Source organism: Lytechinus pictus, chromosome 3 (genome assembly GCF_037042905.1).
Source record: "Lytechinus pictus isolate F3 Inbred chromosome 3, Lp3.0, whole genome shotgun sequence".
In the NCBI taxonomy this organism is placed as follows: Eukaryota; Metazoa; Echinodermata; class Echinoidea; order Temnopleuroida; family Toxopneustidae; genus Lytechinus; species Lytechinus pictus.
The window spans coordinates 42,622,432-42,646,465 of NC_087247.1; the positions used below are offsets into that span (position 1 = coordinate 42,622,432).

General features: G+C 35.2%; 1 protein-coding gene across 1 annotated transcript; it reads left to right on the forward strand.

The window, feature by feature from the left end:
• On the forward strand, window positions 1–19,479 carry LOC135153429 (nucleolar protein 58-like). The gene is made up of 3 exons (XM_064095979.1): window positions 1–261; window positions 10,239–10,460; window positions 15,252–19,479. Exons 1-3 carry the CDS (start codon window positions 1–3, stop codon window positions 15,354–15,356), a joined length of 588 nt encoding a protein of 195 aa, XP_063952049.1. The 3' UTR covers window positions 15,357–19,479.
• Window positions 19,480–24,034: the final 4,555 nt, after the last annotated feature.

The window sequence follows — 24,034 nt, forward strand, 5'->3', positions numbered from 1 at the left end:
ATGATCATTACTGCTAGTAAACCAACTGCAGCTTGCATCGAGTTGGAACCAGTGTCACCCTTTGATGACTCAGACCAGGAAACTCCAGCTGTACATACTTCACCTGCCCCTATGCATTCTCCTACTCCACTTTCTTCAGCTTCGTCCGTTCCCCCAAGCCCTACTGTCCCCAAGACCCCTTCTCCAGCTCCCGTACAACTCCCTCCACAGACCCCACCCAAGAAGGTCATAATAGAAGATGTCCAGGAGGTGTTGGTTAAGGTAACCAGACCGAAAACAAAGGCTGGCACCTTAAAGCTCAGATCAGTCCGTCGTTACCGAAACCTTCTATCATGTAAATGGCGTGGAAAAGAGAGGGAATGTCCAGACCCATACTTCCCATTTTGACTATGATTAACCTATTTACCTGTACAGGCTTGGAAATTCTTGTGTATATATTCTTGAATGTTTTTTTTGTGACGGAATCACTAAAAAATAAAATAGCAAAACTTACGTAACAAACAAATTGTGACGTCATAATGCACCGTTTTTTTTGTAGCGTCCTTTAGTTAGTAATTTTGTTGTGACGTAGCACTGGTCATGGCTACTTCTGGTCAGAAACCATTAGCAATGCGCCTAAATTGCGTAATTAATAAAATGCGCACTCCATATCTTGCCCCATAAAAGTTACTTTTTATAACGAAAATTATCATTAATCTAGATAAAGATTTGTTGTTCACGGTACCAAGGTTACTGTTATCTCGACTGACATATTTTCTTCCTGACAACTGAGCAAACCTTTCAAGGTAATTTAATCTTTATTTCTCCAGTAATATTTGCCGACTATTTTATGAAAAGATTATGATTGCTGAATGGAGATTCCAAATTAATTATCTTGATTCTCTATTTTGGAAAGTTTTAATAGGAGAAATTGGGTCACATAAACTTTGTTCGAAGTTGCGTCATATAATATTCCCATTTTTGCCATTATTGAAAGAGGCTTATTCTGTGTTGTATTCCGTCTAATTTTCATGGTACGTCAGTATGCGCATTTGAGATGTTTGGCTTTTTAACCATAAATGTGTGAAATATTTGCCAATGTATTTTGGTCAATTTCAAGATGTGCCATTATTGGTCAAGTTTAAGAGATGCCAATAATGCTGGGTCAGTTTTTATATGCCAATATTTTTGTCAAGATTAAAAGATGCCAATATACTTGGTCAGTTTTTTTTATATGCCAATATTTTTGTCAAGTTTAAAAGATGCCAATATAATACTTGGTCAGTTTTTATATGCCAATATTTTTGTCAAGATTAAAAGATGCCAGTATACTTGGTCAGTTTTTATATGCCAATATTTTGTCAAGTTTAAAAGATGCCAATAATACTTGGTCAGTTTTTATATACCAATATATTGTCAAGTTTAAAAGATGCCAATATACTTGGTCAAGTTCAAAATGTGCCAATTTTGGTCGAGTTCAAAATGTGCCAATTTAGGTCAATATCAATATGTGCCAATTTTGGTCAATATCAAATATGCTTTTCACACTACTTTTTTTTTCTTAACCCCGGGAAATTGGTGGGGCTAAGGGGGGGCCTTAGCCTCACCAATTTCCCGGGGTTAAGCTTAGCCCACTTTGTTTTCACACTACGTTTTAGCAAAGTGGGCTAGCACGGTAAATAGTACGGTACTATCTGGCCCTGCAAAAAAGCAGGGTTAGCCGGCTTGTGGTGCTAGCACCACTATTGCGGTGCTAAGAGATGCAGTGTGAAACGAAACTGGGCTAAGGAAAAGTGGGGTTAAGCAACAGCCAATCACAAAAGTCGAAATTGCACGTTAATCACGCTCTGTATAGTAAAATCATCAATATTCATGAGCTGTGGGATAGTCCGGGGTTAAGGCGTTAACCCCGGCTAAGCAGATAGTATGGGGTTAAGAAAGACTGTGTGAATCCAAAAAAAGATAGTATGGGGTTAAGGATAGTCGGGGTTAAGGATACTATGGGGTTAACGAAATGCAATGTGGAAAGCATAAAAATGTGCCAATTTTGGTCGAGTTCAAAATGTGCCAATTTTGGTCAATATCAATATGTGCCAATTTTGGTCAATATCAAATATGCTTTTCACACTACTTTTTTTTTCTTAACCCCGGGAAATTGGTGGGGCTAAGGGGGGGCCTTAGCCTCACCAATTTCCCGGGGTTAAGCTTAGCCCACTTTGTTTTCACACTACGTTTTAGCAAAGTGGGCTAGCACGGTAAATAGTACGGTACTATCTGGCCCTGCAAAAAAGCAGGGTTAGCCGGCTTGTGGTGCTAGCACCACTATTGCGGTGCTAAGAGATGCAGTGTGAAACGAAACTGGGCTAAGGAAAAGTGGGGTTAAGCAACAGCCAATCACAGAAGTCGAAATTACACGTTAATCACGCTCTGTATAGTAAAATCATCAATATTCATGAGCTGTGGGATAGTCCGGGGTTAAGGCGTTAACCCCGGCTAAGCAGATAGTATGGGGTTAAGAAAGACTGTGTGAATCCAAAAAAAGATAGTATGGGGTTAAGGATAGTCGGGGTTAAGGATACTATGGGGTTAACGAAATGCAATGTGGAAAGCATAAAAATGTGCCAATTTTGGTCGATTTCAAAATGTGCCAATTTTGGTCAATATTAAAATGTGCCAATTTGGTCGATTTCAAAATGTACCAATTCTCAGTGAATTTATAAAATGTTATTGATAATGATGTTGTTTATGTATTGATGTATTCTTATGTATTATTGGTCACTTGTAAGAAACCATTCTTGGAAAAGGTGAACTGATATTTTGGTAGAGTGTTTATACTTTTCTGTGGCTGAATGAAAATAAGCTGCAACAATTGAGACGCGGCCCAGGTCGTTGAGCAGAGTGACATCTGTCTCGAATGCAACCGTGCTTTTCGTCTAACCTTACCCAGGGTAGTTTCCGTGACATTAATGGTTTGAGATGAATGGTGTATTGGTATTTGAATCTGGACATTATGAATTTATTACTTACAGGTATATCTTAATAAAGATGAATTTTTGGAGCAGAAGGCTGAGAGCCTTCGTAACTTAGATATGTCACCAGGGGTCTCTATATGAGGCATCCTTGATCTTTTAAGAAGATCATAGTACTGTTAGGAATAGGACTTAATGTTAACAGATGAATATTGATTATTTTCGGATTTTACCTGACTATAGATCCTTGATCTTTTATAGGACAGATAGTTGAGATTAGGATTTTGATGAGTTCCTGATAGTTCAGGCAGAGTTGTAAATATGTAAATTATTCTATTGTGTAGGATGCCTCCTAGGATAAAGGCAGTCATTTACTATTTCGAATAATCAAAGCCTTTACTCCTTTCTAAAAATAGACATGTATAGTAAAGAAAGAGGAATTATAGGGATGTATTGATTTTTCAATACAATCTTTTCATGAGACAATTAGGTTTACTTGATAGTTTTCTTTGAAAAGCAATAAGGAAAGAATCCTTGGATGAATTCGGATTTTCCTGGGATTTAAGTTTGTTTAAAAAGATGTCAAGTAAGTTCTGATAGTTGTGATAGGAAGGAATGTGGCAATTTGAGACTCGTCCTATCTAAAGACTTAGGTTAGTAAAAAGTTAAATGATAAGCTGACAAAGTGAGCTATCATTGAATACTTAAGGGGCGGATAGGCCGGTTTGGAAAATTATCCCGTTGAGTGGTGACTCTGTTGGACTGAAGTTGAAAGTTAGGTTATTTTAGTGTTTTAGCTCAGAATAGAGAAACAAAGAATCTAGTGAATGGCCAAGGGCCTAGTTTTAGAAAGTGATAGAGAGGCTAGACGTAGCCAAGAATAGAACTTCTTTTCATGCTTTCGCTGGAGTGAAAAGTATATTTGTTGGAAAGAAACTAGTAACAGTTCATGATCAACTTACAACTTTGATCAGTCTCGTAATAGTGGTGATTTAGAACATAGATAGAATTTAAGACATATTGGTTTTTAAGAATATTTATTGTTGTCATAAAGAAATGATGACAAGTATTTTGAATAAATTATGACGACAAAACAGTCATGAGGTGTCGTCTGTAAATAATGTACATAGTATACATAGATCAAAGAAGAATTTATTGAACAGAACACAACTTGATATTGGCAACAATGCCTAGCTGTTAGTTTAAGTTTATTAATAAAGAATTACTTGTTATTGATTCAGTTGAACAATTACTGAATACAGAGTTAGTTATTTTACTAGAGTAATTGTCTGGTGTGAACGTTAGTTACAGAAGTGGAAAACGATGATTGGTACGTTTACTTTTACTCGAGATAGCAAATTTAGAAAATGAGATCATTTATAGAACGAAATCACTTTTCCATGTCATTGTGCCTGAGATTGCTCGCTACCGATTATGAGGAGTTAGCATGAGAGACTGTGAGAGAGAGACTTTTAATGTATTGAGTCGTAAGTGTATTGTTTTTGGCAAGTTTGACTTTGCATGCGAGGCACTGAGTGTGCAGTGATGCTGTTGCACGTGTGTGCTATGCTGAATCATGTGTTGTTGATGAATTTGATTGTTTGTGCACGTTTTAGTGTGCAAAATTACTAGTTTGCTTGTCTTGTTTTAATGGTAAGTTCTTAGATCAATTTATTAGTAAATATTAGAATCATGCAATGTTTCCACTCACCAGAATTGTTGCAATGAGGCAGATTTCCGTGAGGATGATGGAGAGCATTTGAAATTGTGTGCACGTGGAAAGGTGCAAATGTTTACGGTTTTCAGTGTCTTGAGGTCAAAGGTGACCGATTACGGGTTGTGACGTATGTATTGTATTGGTGAATAAGCCAATTGGAGTGGTTGGTTTTGTGGATATTTATTTTATTTATGCTCCAGCGAGCCTGGAGTCTCTTTATAAACGAATGTTGTAAAGAGAGGAGAATCTAGTGCTCTCATAAAAGGCTAGATGGTGGCAGCTTACCGTTATGAATGATTGATTTATATTTGGTGGAAATTGATGAGAAATTGTGAGAAGTATAGAGTGCAAGTGCAGAGACACTCCCTTTTCTTTCCTTCTTCTCTCTCTCTTAGTCTCGCTCGGTCTCTCTCCCCTCCTCTCTTCTCTTTTAATCCCTTGTATATAACCTCCCCCCTATCACGCCACACTATTATTGTAACGTTTATTGTTAACTTCAAAGGAATCCTTGATTTTGATTGGCTGTTAAGCATTGTTACCATGGTATTGTAGTTACCATTGAATAGCAAAGTTACTGTGATAGTAACTTTTATGTAAGACTCTCTGATGTTCTTGACTGGTCCAGTGATCATTGTCTTGAAATGTCTTCTTTGATGGTGTCTCTGCTCCTCTCCTAAGCTTTAGGAGATTGAGGAACCTCTAGTTGCCTGCACTCCAGACCCTCTGTAGACTGTAGTTTAGTGATTATAGTCCAACTTTTCTTTTGAGATAGTTCAGATGAATGAGGTATTCTTGTTGATTTGAGGCAGTGTAGTCTTGATATGTTTTCCATGGTCATATATGTTGCTCACTGACACCTGATATCATGGTTGTATTCGGTACACACTTTTTGTCTCGCCCACCAGAGGTGAAGGCGAGAATTAGGGATCCAAATGTCGTCCGTCCGTCCACAAACCTTATGACTTATAACTCCACAACCGTAAGTCGCTTTTCAACCAAACTTGGATGGTAGATGGACTTGGGGGACCTGCATCTTATGCTGCAGTCGGAGGTCACATGGTAAGGTCAAAGGTCATTTTCAGGTCAACGTTAAAGTTTACATGCAAGACTCTCTTAAGACTCTCTTATGACACCTAACTCAAAATTTCTTGGTATCTTTATTGATTGTAAATTATCATGGAAAGTTCATATTGATCACCTTTGTAAATTGCTCTCAAGAAATCTTGGAGTAATTAATAAACTTAAGCCTCATTTTCCTCATCACATTTTGAAATTATTGTATTCTACTCTATTGTTACCATATCTGAATAATGGAATTTTAGCCTGGGGAAATGCCTCTAAGACAAAACTTGAATCCATACTTAAAATTCAAAAAAGAGCCGTGAGGATAATTTCTTCTTCTGACTTTCTGGCTCATACTAATCCGCTATTTTATTCAAACAAGTTATTGAAAGTAACCGATTTATATTATTATTTTGTTGGTATATTTATGTATCAACTAAATAGACGGGAATTACCGAGTGTATTCTCTGATTTGCTTGTTCAAAATCAAGAAATCCATTCCTACCCAACTCGACAAGTACACAATTTCCACATTTCCCCAGTGCGCACTGTTCTTGCCCTTAAATCATTTACTTTTACAGGGCCTTCCTTTTGGAATAATTTAGACACCCATATAATTGAGGCGCCCTCTTTATATTCTTTTAAATGTAGGCTGAAAATATTTCTTTTACAATCGTACGCTAGTGGGTAAGCGCCTTGCTCGAGTGACTATCATGTTGAACTCTTTATAATGTCTTATTTTTCTACATTTGATTTATCTCGCTTCATTGCGTTAGGAGTTGTTAATCATTGATTATTTTCTTCTGGGAACCTATATGTCTACAAGCTTCGCTTTTTAATAGGTTCCTCATATTTCACGATATTGTATTTCTTTGTAAAACACTACAACTATGTATTTTTTGTCATCTTCTCATAATTATGTTCAAGATGTATGTTTTTGTGGAATGTGAAACAATAAATCAAAATCAAATCAAACTCCTCAACCGTAAGTCACTTTTCAACCAAACTTGGGGACCTGCATGTAATGCTGCAGTTGGAGGTCACATGGTAAGGTCAAAGGTAATTTTCAGGTCAACGTTAAAGTTTACATGCAAGACTCTCTTATGACACCTAACTCTGCAACCGTAAGTCACTTTTCAACCAAACTTGGATGGTAGATGGACTTGGGGGACCTGCATGTTAGGCAGCAGTGGGAGGTCACATGGTAAGGTCAAAGGTCATTTTCAGGTCAACGTTAAAGTTTACATGCAAGACTCTCTTATGACACCTAACTCTGCAACCGTAAGTCACTTTTCAATCAAACTTAGATGGTAGATGGACTTAGGCAACCTGCATGTTATGCTGCAGTGGGAGGTCACATGGTAAGGTCAAAGGTAATTTTCAGGTCAACGTTAAAGTTTACATTCAAGACTCTTAAGACACCTAACTCCGCAACTGTAAGTCACTTTTCAACCAAACTTGGATGGTAGATGGACTTGGGGAACCTGCATGTTATTCTGCAGTCGGAGGTCACATGGTAAGGTCAAAGGTCATTTTCAGGTCAACATTAAAGTTTACGTGCAAGACTCTCTTATGACACCTAACTCCACAACCGTAAGTCACTTTTCAACCAAACTTAGATGGTAGATGGACTTAGGCAACCTGCATGTTATGCTGCAGTGGGAGGTCACATGGTAAGGTCAAAGGTAATTTTCAGGTCAACATTAACGTTTACGTTCAAGGCTCTTATGACAAGTGTTATTCCATCCCAGTCATTTCACAATGAAGTTTCGATACAATTCTGTTACGTTCCCTCACAAATCACGATATTTCTGGTTATTTTCATAAGTGGGCGAGACACAAAATCGCTTTTGCCTTGTTTGTGTATTTCAAAGAGGTGTGAAATAAATGAATCTGAATCTAATTCTGTAGTGTGCAGGGTGCTACATAACTTTTTTGAAGCACTTGCCCAGTTGGGCAAGTAAATTTTCAAATAGTTGGAAAATACTTGCCCGAATATAGATTTCACTTGCCCGAAAAAATCCTTCAAAACAAAGTTTTATTGCTTCAAAACAAGTTATAGCCTTATAGTTTTACATACCATACCATTGACGGCTTTAAAAATACATTTTTCAACATGACTACTGATGTACCTTGTAGTTGTATTTCTTTTTTTTAAATGATTTTTATCTTGAACATCATGAAAAAATAAATGGTAAATATGCTCTTTAATTAATTTCCTAATCTCATATATTTTCCATATATTTTGGAGGGGACTAGGACACACAATAAAAAAGGGGAAATCACTGAAAATAACCAGAGAAAAAAAATGAAGAGAGGGGGAGAGAATAAAAGAAAAAAAAGTAAGAAGAAAGACAGAAAGGACGAAGAAATAAAGGAAGGAAGAAAGAAAAAAAAGAAAAAAAAAAGAAATAAAGTGAGAGATAGAGAATGGCTGCGGGGAAGAGAAAGATGGAAAGAAAGAAAAAAAATAGGAAAAAAAATGAGAGGAAGAGAAAGGAATGAATAAAAGGAAAACAAGAAAGATAAAAGGTAAACAGAAAGGAAGGAAAAGGGAAAGAAAGAAAACGAGAGAAAGGAAAGAAGGAAGATAGGAAGAAAGAAAAGGTATAAGGATAAATGGAAGGAAGGAAAAAAAAAGAAAAGAAAGATACAACAAAAGACGGAAAGAAATGAAGGAAGGCAGAAAGAAAAAATAAGGAAGAAAAGGTAGGATGGATGGAAAAAAAAAGAAAAATCAAAAGACAAAAAAAAAAGAAAATCAGAAAGAAAGAAGGAAAGAAAGGAAGAAAGACAGAAAGAAGGAAAAAAATAGAAAAAAAAACTGAGGGGAAGAGAAAGGAAGGAAAGCAAGGAACAAATAAAAAAAGAAAAAGAAAGAAAAAAGGTAAAAAGAAAGAAAGGAAGAAAGAAAAGAGAAAAAGAAAAGGTAAAGGATTGATGGAAGGAAAGAAAAGAGAAAGAAAGAAAATGAGAGAAAGGAAAGAAGGAAGATAGGAAGAAAGAAAAGGTATAAGGATAGATGGAAGGAAGGAAAAAAAAAGAAAAGAAAGATACAACGAAAGGCTGAAAGAAATGAAGGAAGGAATGAAGGAAAGAGATGAAGGAAGGCAGAAAGAAAAAATAAGGAAAAAAAGAAAAAATGGATGGAAAAAAGATAGATCAAAAGAACGAAAGACAGAAATAAATAAAAACAGAAAGAAAGAATGAAAGACAAAAAGGAAGGAAGGAATGAAGGAAAGAAAGAAAGAAAGAATGAAAGGGATGAAGAAAGTAAGGAAGAAAAAAAGATAGGAAGAAAAGGTAAAGAATGGATGGACGGAAGGAAGACAGTAAGAAAGAATGACAGGAAGGGGAAAAAGAAGAAAGGATTAAAGAAAGAGGTAAACAAAGGTTGGATGGAAGGAAGAAAGAAAAAAAGATAGAAAGAAAAGAATGACAAAAAGAAAGACAGCTATAGTAACAGAAAAAATGAACAAAAGAAGGAAGGAAATTTAAAGAAATAAAGAGAGATTCAAAAGAAGGAAAGATAGGCAGAAAGAAAGAAAATAGAGAGGAAGAAAGCTCAAACTATCCAGTCATAAATAAAGAAGAAAATTTATCAATTTCCTTGGCAAAAAGAAATAGTTACGAAAGAAACCTCGTTTATCAACATACACACAAATGCATATGTGGGACTGTCAAACAATGTATTTCAGTGTGTGCGATACAGACGATCATTCGAAACCCAATCTTTTTTAAGCATAACAGAATGACAGAAGTGAACATTTCTCCTTTTACTGCTTACAGAATGACAAAGCTACCCCAATTTTTAGGAAATATGGACATTACAAGAATTTTCATTGGTGAGAAATGTGAATTTTGACAGTTCTGTAGGAGATTTCTTCCAGAGCAAACTTCGTTCGTGCAGCACCGTACACAGTAGAAACTTTATACATGCATCGGCTGCGTGGACTAGGCGCTAGCTATATGTATGCTAGACTGCCATTGATTCTGTGTGTGTGTGTGTGTACGTCTCTGAGCTGTGTGTTTATTGCAGAAAATGGCGCAAATTTTGCAATTCGAATTATAAACTTTTTTTAAAGAAGAAATAAATGATATTGCTTTTTTTGTCTCTTTTTCTTTTCTATATTTTGATGGTGAAATATGGGGAATCTTTCTAAAATATAATTTCCTTAGGAGAATTTTGCTTGCCCGATTCGGGCAAGCAGTTTTTGTCTTTGCTTCAAAACACTTGCCCGACTCTAACTTTTACTTGCCCCGGGCAATCGGGCAAGCGCTTATGTCGCACCCTGGTGTGTGCAACCAGTCGGTTTCAATTGGGGATGATTTATGACTTTAAGTAGAACTATCATACCCCTTTTCATATATATGTTTTATTCATAACAATTAACAAGAGAAGGATGATTGATTACTTTCTACACAGTATCCTTCCTCCTATCATATCCCATACTGCATACTTTTGAGTTGAATTCAAAGCACACTATTGTTTATTGGATTTTAATCTAGAGAAACCAAGGTATCAGGATGACAATCCATTCACTTCTCATCCAGAGAAACTATCCTCACCCATGAAGAAAAAGAAAATCAATGAAGAGATTGCTACTGATGATGGCCTGGTGGGGCATATACCTAGGGTTTCTGGTCTGGAAATCTCTGATGGAGATGAAGAACAGGATACCGAGAGCAAGAAAAATAAGAGGAAAGCAAAGAGAAAACATGAAAAAAAAGAGGTATGCTTAATGTTTTTCATTCTTGAATTTGGTTCTTTATTTGTTTATTTATTTATATATGTTATTTATTTATTTATTTTATTCATTATTTATTATTATTTTCATTATTTATTTGTGCACTTATTCATTCAATCAATATATTTACTTGTTCATTTATTTATTTATTTTTATGTGTGGGGGGGATGTTGACTCTTCTAATTTTATGCTGCTGCTACGGTAGGTGACAATGGAACATTATACCCTCTTATAAAAGTATAAAACATGCTACGATTTTGTAAATGATTAAGTTGATATTTAATAAGGATTGGTGAAATGACAGAAGAAGACTACATGTTGATGTATTTAGTAGTTGCCAATGAAGTGGAGTTGGTTAAAATATAATAACCATATGTTTAGAGTAAACTGTTAGATGTATGATGATAGTGTGGATGATGTATGGAATGCTGCCAAGAGAATATCTCTAGGTAGAGCTTAAGGGACTTCACTTTGTTTTCGATCTTGGAAAAAATTGTCAGAAAACTGCACTCCTGTATCATATGTAATATGATGTGATGCTTAGACCAGCAGTTGTGTATCGATGAAAGAATTTTTATTACTCATGATAAAAGTGATGAAATATATGCCCTTCTTTTAATGATGGGGAAAAAGTTCAGTTGTCCTTCTTGTTATGCAGTCAATCTGTAGGTCCCTATGCTTTTGAGAAAATAGGCCAGATTCATCCAAATCCTCTCGTGGCTGAATCCTCCTCCAGAGGTGCAAAATCTTGTGAATCATGAGATTTTCTTTCTCTAAGAATTTACCCACTTTATCCTCAAAGTCAAATTAAATATCTTCGTAAATGTTTCTCTTTCATATTGGTCACTTATTTTGTATAAAATATTTTGATAAATAAGTGAATTTCAGGCCTGAAAATGTGCATCAAAAATGAATTTTCTTCATCTGTTTTCTTTTTATTTTGAGCCTCAAAGATTTCTATAGCACCACAAAGCTAAAATTCTGTACTTTCCCCACAACGTCACTCTTAATATGTGACACCTTTTGATCGGGTCAAGATCAAACTTTCCCACAAGGTATAAGACAAGATTTCTAAAATTTTGGAGTAGCATGAAATCAAGAGTTCTGATTGGCTGGGTAAGGCTTCAATACAACAAGTGCAGGTAATTTGATGAGAATACCACATGGGGATCGTGACCTTGCTGTGAACCATGCACTGGAACAGTGTAAAAATAACAACTTTTGTCAGGTGAAAATAATTACTTTGTAGCATATTTTAGATCAAATGTTACACCTACATTGCAAAATCTTTAAATAAATTTAAACACATGAACTCAAAGAATGATTGTTCTTCTTTACAATGATACCAAAATCGTGAAATTTGATATATATTTAGAGCAACAATTACCAAATTAAAAGAGGTATTTTGGTCTGCATCAAGCTCATTAAATATGCAAAATCTCTCTAGTCATGAATATCGCTTGGATAAAAAAGCCACTTCTTGGGGACCTGTCTACTGACTGTATGTGTGTGTTTTTACTAGATATTGTCCTAATTTGTATACACTCGGCTCGACGGGACGTATTATGGTATCACGCTCGGTGTCCGTCCGTCCGTTAACTTTTCCTTGTAAACGCGATAACTTCAGTTTAACTTAACCTAGGCTCATATAATTTGGTGTGTATGATACTAGCATAGATCCCAGGAAGCCTACTGATTTTGAGGTCAAAAGTTCAAAGGTCAAGGTCACAGTGACATATTTTCCTCTTACCCTTCTGCAGTCCTTGTAAACACGATAACTTCAGGTTAACTTAACCCAGGCTCATATAATTTGGTGTGTATGATACTAGCATGAATCCCAGGAAGCCTATCGATTTTGAGGTCCAAAGGTCAAGGTCACAGTGACATATATTCATCTTACCCTTCTGCAGTCCTTGTAAACGCGATAACTTCAGTTTAACTTAACCTAGGCTCATATAATTTGGTGTGTATGATACTAGTATGGATCTCAGGAAGTCTATTGATTTTTATGTCAAAAGGTCAAAGGTCAAGTTCACAGTGACATATTTTCATCTTACCCTTCTGCAGTCCTTGTAAATGCGATAACTTCAGTTTAACTTAACCTAGGCTCATATAATTTGGTGTGTATGATACTAGCATGTATCCCAGGAAGCCTATTGATTTTTAGGTCAAAGGTCAACGTCACAGTGACATATTTTCATCTTGCCCTTCTGCAGTCCTTGTTAACATGATAACTTCAGTTTAACTTAACCTAGGCTCATATAATTTGGTGTGTATGATACTAGCATAGATCCTAGCAATTCTATTGATTTTTGAGATCAGAAGGTCAAAGGTGAAGTTGTCATCTTCCACTTTTTTTGCTTGACCAATAGCTCCATTTTCTGTGTTACAGACAGGCGTATTATGTGCTCGCCTTAGCGACACTCTTGTTTGAAGTGATTTTACAAGACTAAGGTCCCTTTCACATGGTAAAAAATTGTAATTTGAATGATGATCCCAGTGAAAAATAAGGCTAATGACAAATTTTTACAAATTGATGAATTGCAATCATCAATACAATAATGATGATTCAAGATTCATGTGTGAAAAGGCCTTAAGTAATTGCTCTAAGGGATAAACTGAGAAATTTATCTTAACTTTGTTTCATTATTAAATACAAACTTACTCCCTCTCTCTTTATAACTCTTTCTACTGTTGATATATAGTGAGCAGATTTTGCGAGAACCATTAATTTTTTTTCCTTGGCCCCTGTCCCAGTTTAATTTCTTGAAATCCATTTTTTTTTTCAAATGCATGTTCTTTTCCATTCATTCTGTCCTCTAATTCTTGATAATACCAAAGATCCTATAAGCTCTTGAAGTTTTGCCATGGTCATACTAATCAAGGAAGATGTTAATATTGAGAAATAGAAGAAAGAGAATAATCAATAGTGAAACTTGTTGAAATTGGAATGCTCTCATAAAACAAGGCAAAAGCGATTTTGTGTCTTGCCCACTTGCATGTTATGCTGCAGTCAGAGGTCACATGGTAAGGTCAAAGGTCATTTTCAGGTCAACATTAAAGTTTACATGCAAGACTCTTGGGGGACCTGCATGTTACGCTGCAGTCGGAGGTCACATGGTAAGGTCAAAGGTAATTTTCAGTTCAATGTCAAAGTTTACATGCAAGACTCTCTTATGACACCTAACTCTGCAACCGTAAGTCACTTTTCAACCAAACTTGGGGACCTGCATGTTATGCTGCAGTCAGAGGTCACATGGTTAGGTCAAAGGTCATTTTCAGGTCGATGTTAAAGTTTACATGCAAGACTCTCTTATGACATCTAACTCCGCAACCGTAAGTCACTTTTCAGCAAAACTTGGATGGTAGATGGACTTAGGCGACCTGCATGTTATGCTGCAGTCAGAGGTCACTTGGTAAGGTCAAAGGTCATTTTCAGGTCAACATTAAAGTTTACGTGCAAGGCTCTTATGACAAGTGTTATTCCAGCTCAGTCATTTCACAATGAAGTTTTGATACAATTCTGTTGCGTGCCCTCGCATATCAAGATATTGCTGGTTATTTTCATAAGTGGGCGAGACACAAAATCGCTTTTGCCTTGTTTTTCTGGGTAACTGGCAGCTGTTAACATTGTGTAGAGCATTACAGTTCAAAATCTATGTAATGTGTTTTGTATTAAGAGTCACCCAATTATTTGAGGATATTATATTTCAGCCATTTCTCTGGTTACAATAAAGCAATAAAGTGATGAATAAGTTTTATATGTAAAGGTGTGCTATACAAATAAATGTAAGGTAAGAATAACTCAGATCAGAAAATACTGAGAAATGTAACTATTTCACAGACTTTTGAATAACCTGTCTATAAAGCCCATTTAGTTTCCTTTGAATTTGATTTCCCATCATACAGCAGATTCCCAAATAAACACCACCTTCCTGTAGACTTCTGAAAACAATTCTTCTCATTTCCCTGAAGTAGAAACTATTATGCACAGATTTAAGTATATATTTTTAAAAGAGACTAAAATTCTTTGTTAATTGTTAATTCAGATTGGGGTAGCATCTGTAGCAATAGTTTAAAATCAGATTCCAACAACATGACCTCCAAAGTGTTCTGTATATATTATGTGTCAGAATAATATGAGTAATTGAAGAGTAACATTTCAAATAAGCATGACATTTTGTCGGGTAGAAGGGTCTTTTTTCTGAGCAATATTCATACACATGCCCTCATGTGTTTGTTTTGGCAATTTTCAATGTGTTGTTTCTGCCGTGATGTCATTATTTCGCAGTGTTAATCTTACATAAACTGTCAGAACTAGATCCATGTCTACCATGGTATGGGAACAATTAATTATGATTTCAAACGGGTAGAAGTTACCTGACAAGTTTTACAGGGGAAGTCCTCAATGACTCATTGGATTCCCAGAGGAATCGTTCTTCTCTCAATCTCCTTTGAGATGACGAGTCACTTCTCCTTCTGAATCTCTTTTCCTGTTGATAATAAAACTTGGATGGTTGAATTAAAACGATATACCAAGATAGGATACATGGTTATCAATTCTTTAGAAATCTCTATATGTATTCACTTTGTTATTCCTTCTGTTTACTTTAATTTTTATTTACTAATCCTTTTGTTTATTATTGATTCAGTCAGTGATGCCAAAGGGGTAGTGACATAATAAAACAGAGTATATTTCTTTTCTTTTAGATTGGTTAATGTATGGGTGATTGCTTTAATCTTTGATACAAGTCTTTTCTCATTGTTTATCTCCAGGTTTCAGAAGAAAATTCTAAACTTGATAAAGCAGAAGATGTCTTAGATGAAAGTGAAGGAAGTCCAAGGAAGAAGAAGAAGAAAAAGAAGAGTAAAGACAAATAAATAAAAAAATATGCTTGTAAAGGGTCATCATGGTATATAATTAATTGTTATTTAATATCTTATTCATGAATTACATGATGGATAGAAGCCTTAATCTTGTGATTTAAAAAATTAAGGTAGTTTGAAAATGAACAAAAGTTAGCACAAGTATGAATATTACTGGTCGGAACAGTTTTTTTTTTTTTTTACAATTTCAAACATTGTAAATGTTCAGTAGGATATTTCTTGATGCTGTTAAAATAACAGATGATATCAAGAACAGCTGGTATATGGAAATTCAGAATGGGATTCTTGCTCATATTCAGATAGCATTAGCTAGAAAGTTATTGATTATTCATCTATTTGTAGATTTGTTTGCACATCGCAGCATTGTCAGTAACATATTTGCTTTCCATAACAGCCCTGCTGGCATAACATATTGTTCTCATTACATCAGTAGTATTTACAGCATTGATCAGTAGCACAGTTGAAAATAACAATATTTTGTCTGTAAATATATATTATTTTAGTGAAGTATACTTGTCATTTGACATATTTAAAGGGATGGCCCATGCTGGAAATATTTATATTTCAATAAAGAGAGTAAAATTCACGGAGCAAAATGCTGAAAATTTGATCAAAATCGGATAAAAAATAAAGTTATTGAATTAAAAAGATTTGCATTATTCCGGTTCAACAGTTCTAGGCATGTCCTAATGACTATTCATTTCATGGGCTGATGATGTCATATCCCCACTTGTTCTTTTGTATTTTATTATATAAAATTAGGTTTATTCAAAAAATTTCTACCAAGAACTAAAACAATTGGATTGACAACTGATTAAGTGCATTAATAGTTATTTATTGCCGGAATTTATTTCATCATAATGAAGACACATCATTTACACATGTATGAAAAAATGAAACATTCATGATTTCATGTAATAACATAAGAAAAATGAAAGTGGGGATGTGACATCATCAGCCCACCTAATAAATATTCATGACGATGTGCATAAAACTGTTTTCACAAAATATTGATAAACTTTAAAATTCACTAACTTTGTTATTTATTCGATTTTGATGAAATATTCAGCATTTTGCTCTGTGAATTTTTACTCTATTTATTTAGATATAAATATTTTCAGCCTAGACCATCCCTTTAATTGTAATTATCCAACCTATTTGATATATAGTTAAACTTTCACAAAATATTAACCCAATGTAGCCAGGGATAATTTGAAATTGCATTGCCCCCCCCAAAAAAAAAAAAAAAAACCCTCGATCTCATTCTTTTCACTTTACAGTCTTATCATGAAGAAATGTCAGGGGGGCCAGTGGGCTAAAAAAAGTACCCCCCTCCACAGGCTGAAAAAAACATTAAAAGAGATTTGAGGTTGCCATTTGTAAAATCATTTGTAAACTTACAGGCAGCTTCATGAAACATCCACCTGAATTCAACTGTCCTTGTCCACGTAGTATGTATCTGTTTTATCCCAATAGACCTGTTTATTCTGTTAGTGATCCAGTAAGCAAACATTAGTTGTTTCTGTCTGGCCTCGTTTAAGCTTTCAGGTTGTCAAGAAAAGCTTTTGTGTAAAAAATATGAAACAATTTGAATGTATTATCATTTATTTTAAAAAAATCCAGGGGCGGTATTCTGAAAACGTTCTTATCTTTTTCTTATCTTTTGTTCTTATATCTTTCTTATCTTGCTTTCAATCCTATGCTGAGCGCGTAAATTTATTACTCGCGCATAAACAAAAGCGCGCTAAAAAGATAAGAACAAAATAAAGATAAGTTGTATTCTGAAAACGTTCTTATCTTTTTTCTTTATATTTATGATAATATTTAAGATAGCTAGAGGGTTATCACATCTCACGAAGTTCGCGTTCTTTCTTGCTCAAAATAAATGGCCACTGGTTGTTACAAGTATTCTTTCCACCCTTTATTTTGTTTTGTGTCTCTTTTTTCTATTTATTTTCTCTTTTTCTTCCTTTCTTTTATTCTTCTATTATATCTTTGTTTTATTCTTTTGAAATTTTTAATTTCTTCCTATTTTTATTTTGCTTTGTTTCTTTTATTCTTCATCTTTCTTCCTTTTTTATTTTCCCTCATCGTTTTTTCCTTTTTTTTCTTTACTACGTCTTTATTATTGCTTTTTCCCCCTTTCCTCTATTTCTTTCTTTTTCTTTCTTTTTTTCCTTTTTTTTCTTTCTTCCTTCACTTTATTTTTTGTAATGTCATATTTCTTCTTTCTTTTTCTTTCTTTCATTTATTCTTTTGTCTGTATATTTGTTTTTCCCCCTTTTTATTCATTCATTTTATTTTTTCCTTTTTCTTCCTTTCTTCCTTTCCTTAATTTTTAAATCTTTTTTCCCCTTTCCCCTTCGTTATCTTTCTTTTATTATTTTTTTCTTTTTTTTTGTTTGGTTCTTTTTTTGCGTTCGTTTGTTCTTTCTTTCATTTTTTTTCTGCTTGCTGACAATTTTGTGTCTTACGTTCTTTCTTTTAACTTCTTAAAATCTTTTTCTTTATTCTTTCCATTATTTTTTCTTCTTTTCTTATTTTTTATTCATTCTTCATTTTTCCTGCCTTTTTATTTTCCCTTTTCGTTTTTTTTTCTTTCTTTGAATTAACCTTTTTTTCGATTTATCTTTCTTTAGTCTTTATTTTTGCTCTAATTTCTCTTTCATCTTTTCTCTCTTACCTTTTTCTTTCTTTCTCTCTCTCTCTTTTTTTTTGTTTCATTTTCCTTTTTTCTCTCTTCCTTCACTTTTTACATTTTTTATTCCTTCCTTCCTTTTATTTATTTCTTTCTTTCTTTTTTTCTTACTTCCTTTCTTACTTTCTTTCACTCGTTTTTTCTGACTGTTTTCTTTTTTCGGTTCTTTATTTCTTCATTTTATCCTTTTTAATCTTTTTATTTTGTCCTTTTTCGTTTTTTTTCCTTTAAGTTTCTTTCTTTTCTTTCTTTATTTTTACATTCATTTTTATTGCTCACTTTATCATTGATGATCATTCTGTTTCTCCTCCTTTTTATTTCTTTTATTCATTCTTTTTTCTTTCTTTTAATTTTAAATTTTTTTTTAAAAGTTCTTTTTGCATGCTTTCTTTCGTTTATTTCTTTCATTATTTTCTGCTTTGTTCCTTTCATTTGTTTTTCTGCTTCATTCTGACCATTTTCTGTCTCCTTTCTTACCTACTTACTTTCTTTCTTTCTATTTTATACTTTATTTGTACGTGCTTTATTTACTTTTTTCGTTACTTTCTTTCTTTCTTTCTTTCTTTAATTGTGCACGTGTCTCGAAATAACAATCAGTCATTGCGTATAAAATGCCAATTTTGCGCAATGGGCCAGAAACAGTGTACGCGCAGCGCCTATGATTCTCTTGACATAAGGAACGCTTCTATTGGTTAAACTGCCAATATAAAGCACATTTTGATTGGTAATATGCTAAAAATGGGCGTGTTGAAGATAAGAAGGAGGCAGTCCTTACGGAGATAAGAACGCGTTAAAAAGATTTTCAGAATACCGATTTGCAATGATTTTAGCGTCTTCTTATCTCAATGAGATAAGATAAAAGATAAGAACAAAGATAAGAACGTTTTCAGAATACCATCCCAGGTCTATTAAATCCTTGTACAAGCTGCAATATATATGTCCTAATTAAAGTTTGCTCATGAATATTCATTTTATTCTCTCACAATTACCTTTCCAACAATAGTAAAGTGATGCTAAAAAGGGAAGAAATATCGAGAGGTTGAGTTTTGGGTATAGAGCACTGTTTCTAAAAGTGCTGAATTATTATTTGAAATATACTGTCGTGTCATAGATTTGTGTTTAAAAGTATAAAATCTAACAGCCCAGATGTATGTTTTAGGATATTGGAGAAAATCATGATGTTGAAAATACAATACAATAATTTATTAAAATGTGCCATTATATTAAGAATTTTAGAGTACATTATGACCCCTGAGCTGTATTGCCTTTGAGTGCCAATTTTGACAGATCACTTCACACAAATCTGCCTGGTCCGACACTAACATTAAAGTTACTAAAGTTAAAGCGACTATAAATAAAACTTCAAATGTTGCTCGTGTCACGTGAATTCCTTAAGTATTTATTTAAAAGGAAAAGGTTCATGTCAAAGAAACTTGAGAACTATTGAAGTTATGCTTCATAAATAATAATGTAATACAGTTTTTGTCTCGCCTGCATAGCAGAGCGAGACTACCGTATAGGCGCCGTTTTTCCGGCGGCGGCGGCGTTGTCAACATAGAAATCTTAACCAAGATTAAGTTATTGAAATGTCATCATAACTAAGGAAGTACAATGGACCCAGTTGATGCAACTTGGACATAAGGGTAATCAAGTATTACTGAACATCCTGCTGGAGTTTCAGGTCACATGATCAAGGTCAAAGGTCATTTAGGATCAATGAACTTAGACCATGTTGGGAGAAATCAACATCAAAATCTTATCCAAGGTTAAGTTTTCGAAATGTCATAACTTTGAATGTTTGTGGATCTAGATCATGAAACTTGGACATAAAAGTAATGGTATAACACTGAACATCTTCTCTGAGTTTCATGTCACATGACCAAGGTCAAAGGTCATCTTGAGTCAACAAACTTTGGTCATGTTGGGATATTTGTTGAATTGCCTTCATAACTGTAAAAATTTATGGATCTAGTTTATGAGACCTGGACATAAGAGCAACAAGTATCATCGAACATCCTGTGCGAGTTTCAGGCCACATGACCAAGTTGAAAGGTCATATAGGGTCGATGAACTTTGCCCATGTTGGGGGAATTTGTTGAATTGCCATCATTTCTTTGATTTTTATGGATCTAGTTAATGAAACATGGATATAAGAGCAATCAAGTATCAACAAACATCCTGTGCAAGTTTCAGGTTACATGACCAAGGTCAAAGGTCATTTAGGGTCAACAAACTTTGGCCATTTTGGAGGTATTTGCTGAATTGCCATCATAAATGAAAGTTTATAGATCTAGTTCATGAAACTTAGACATAAGAGTAATCAAGTATCATTGGACATCCTGCATGAGATTCAGGTCACATGATCAAGGTCAAAGGTCATTTAGGGTCAATGAACAGTATTTTATTATCATATAAATTGTGTGTTTTTTTAATAACTAGTCAAAAGTTATTTTTTGAAAGTCAGCACTGCTGCTATATTGAATGGCGTAATGCAGGGGAGACTGCCAGAGGCGCTCCACTTGTTTATTTTTAGCTGGCAAAAATATATTTTTCCTTATCTAGGTGAATAAGAAACAAATGAGAGGTGATAATTGTCCTAAATGTTGTCATTTAGCCAGAGATTTTATGGAAGAAAGGGTCAAGAAAAAGACTGGTTTACCAAACTATTCAAACTTTAGAATGTATAGATGTTTTGTTATTTGGAACCTAATCAAGAAATCAAGAGGGATTCTCATGGAATGAAAACATAAAGTACATTTTCCTCACATTGATGTTATATGATGCATGCCTTTGGACAACTTTTGTCCAGAGAAATTTGAATATGTTAGTAAACCAGTGTATTGAAAGATGAGTGCAAGATGTTCAAGTTATTATGGTTAAGTGAAAGTGAGGGATGCATAGACCATATTCTAATAAACCCACGTGGCCATAAGAATAATATTTGCTTTGTTTTGTGAAAATTTTGAAATGTCATACCCTTCCCAATTTCCATCCAATTTTGGTGAAATTTTCAGGTTTATGCTTGCTTGATTTTATCTATTTGAAAAGCTTGAATGTTCCCAAATGGGGCTAAATTAAGTTTTGACTAAAATTTATTTTTAGATATAAATATGTGCTTCTCATACATGGGAATCAAGTGCACCATGTTACAATGAAAATATTTGTTTTAAGGTTGGATGGTTTGAGGAGGAGTAGGAGATGGCCAAAGAAGACATGGAAGAAACAGGTGGTCGAGGGTGAGTGTGTGGGGATGTACTAAATCATGTAAACTGAAGTGAGGGGTGATTGCTGTGAGAGTGAGGTAAATCTGGCCACTCCTGATTTACAGGTACAGATCCGGTTACAGAACTTTGGACCATTTTTTAAATTATTGTTTTGCATTCCAAAAGGGGCTAAGTAAACTGGTTATTCAATCATATTACCTGAAGCTATGAATTCAGCTTTCTTAGCATATATTGTGGCTAGCCATATACCACTTGAACCAATGTGAGGCTAGTAAATTTATAATCTTGTACAACACATACACTCGGGGATTACTGATAAGCTTCTGTGCAATTCAAATGATTATCATAAAATTTTAAGTCCTTTAGCTCCTTCACAATTTGCAATACGTGTTTCCTCTGTTTAAAAAATACCCCACCAGCTTATAACACAGGAACCTGATTGCCCTGCTTGTTATGTCAATGGGAACTCAAGCGGGGTATTTACCACCCCACTTTCAGTTTTTGGGAGTGTTCATTTCTCTTGTTTAAACTGGGGAGGGATGGACTGACAGCTGATAAGAGCTGATAACACACAGCAACAGGCGCAGTGGTGGAGTTGGATTGCAGCTGTCTAAGAATAAACAAACTTTTAAGAGCTTCCTGGCTGACAGAAATCTAGGAATGATCAGTTTGTATTCTATTTGTTTTAGGACATTGGCATATCCAAAAACGATTCGAAATTTAGATGAAGACCAAAATGGAAGTTTCAACGATGCAAAATGACCCACAATTGGCGAAATTAGAATAAGTAAAACATAAATAGTTCATGACTCTTGCATGTTTATAACACCTCTCTTCCTGCCAGCGCTGTAAGGCAATGAGCATCTGGGCAGTGTGTGTTAATTTGTTATACGCCCGTCCTAGGACGGGACGTATTATGGTATCACGCTCGGTGTCCGTCCGTCTGTCTGTCCGTTAACTTTTCCTTGTAAACGTGGGAACTTCAGTTTGACTTAATCTAAGGCTCATATAATTTGGTGTGTATGATACTAGCATGGATCCCAGGAAGCCTATTGATTTTGAGGTCAAAAGGTCAAGGTCACTGACAAATTTTCATCTTGCCCTTCTGCAGTCCTTGTAAACGCAATAACATTAGTTTAACTTAACCTAGGCTCATATAATTGGATATGTATGATACTAGCATGGATCCCAGGAAGCCCATTTATTTCAGGGTCAAAAGGTCAAGATCACAGTGACATGTTTTCATCTTACCCTTCTGAAGTCCTTGTTAAACGGCGGTAACTAGTTTAGTTAAACTTAACCTAGGCTTATATAATTTGGTGTGTATGATACTAGCATAGACCCAAGCTATTTTATTGATTTTGAGGTCAGCAGGTCAAATGTGAAGTCGCCACATTCCACTTTTCTTGCTTGACCAATAACTCCATTTTCCATGATACAGGCGGGCGTGTTATCTGCTCGCCTTAGCGACACCCTTGTTAAGATGATAATTGGCCTTATATACCACCTTTAAAAGGGGATTCCCCCTCTGATAAGGATGATTCAACGTAGAGGACGCGCTGCTACCGCCAGCGCTCCATTACCTTGGCTCTTCTGGAAGTTGTGCACGTGTCTGGGCCTTTGGTTTGCGCGGTCTGAGTCAAGATTTTTGTATAAATATTTGGAGTATTTTTGGAGATGTTTGGCTCATATTATGGCCGCTTTGAACGATCTCGACATGGTAAGTGAATCAAACTTGATGATATTGAATTAAAATGTAGCACAGCCCTTGCTTCCCCGGCTGGCGATTAACCTCAATGTCGGTATCATAAAATTTACCTCAACTGTTTGTGCAGGCTCCACTCCACTTCACTACCGCTACACTACGCTCCACCTTTACTGCGGCAGCCCGAACACGAACACGTACTCGCTCCACCTATACTCTATAGTACCTATACCCACTTGTTCACTGCAACCATCCTGCCTGTGGGGAATCTACTACAGAGCACACACTTTAAAAATCATTAAAATGTCACTTTTGTGACAAAAATTACTAATTTCCTTACAGCTGCAATTAATTTTTCATTAGTATAACTTAGGAATAATTTTTGTATTCACCAGAGCGCTCAAAAACTTGAATTTTGGGCATATTTTTCTGTACGCCCTCTATTGGTGAAAAGAAATGTGGCAAGAAAATTTTCATTTTTCAATCTCTATTTTAAATTGAGAAAAAATAATTCAGAGAATCAAATTTACTTAAGAGCCAAGTTGTATGATGAAAAGGTGGGCATTATCGTGGTTTATGTCACCAGTCCATTCACTGCTGTTTATTTTGTCAGCGGTGGTGACATCTTTCCACTCCCATCGACTTTGAACACAACGAGCACGCACTCACCGACACACACGAGAAGAGAGGTGACAAATTTCACGATAAGGCCAATAGGTGTAATGGAAACTGTCAGTGTAAAAAAATCAGGCATACTCGTGATATAGGCCCCGCTCGAGAAAAAAATTGTAATCGATCATACCTCAATATCTAGGTTGCTAACTTCAGCTCACTATATATACTCGTGATATAGGCCCCGCTACTGTGTTGAATGGTTAAGAATGTCCGTTCGCGGGGCCTGTTTCACGAGTATAATACTATAATCGTTATATAGGCCCCGCACTACGGCACTTCAGACACTCCAACACAGTAGCGGGGCCTATATCACGAGTATATTATTAAGCTTGCATCCTAAGATAATCGCGAAACTGGCCCCGTCCAATGC

Coding starts and splice junctions, on each gene's coding strand:
- LOC135153429 (XM_064095979.1), top strand. CDS start 1: ATGATCATTACTGCTAGTAAACCAACTGCAGCTTGCATCGAGTTGGAA. Junction 262..10,238: donor TCCAGGAGGTGTTGGTTAAG/GTAACCAGACCG, acceptor TTTAATCTAGAG/AAACCAAGGTATCAGGATGA. Junction 10,461..15,251: donor GAAAACATGAAAAAAAAGAG/GTATGCTTAATG, acceptor GTTTATCTCCAG/GTTTCAGAAGAAAATTCTAA.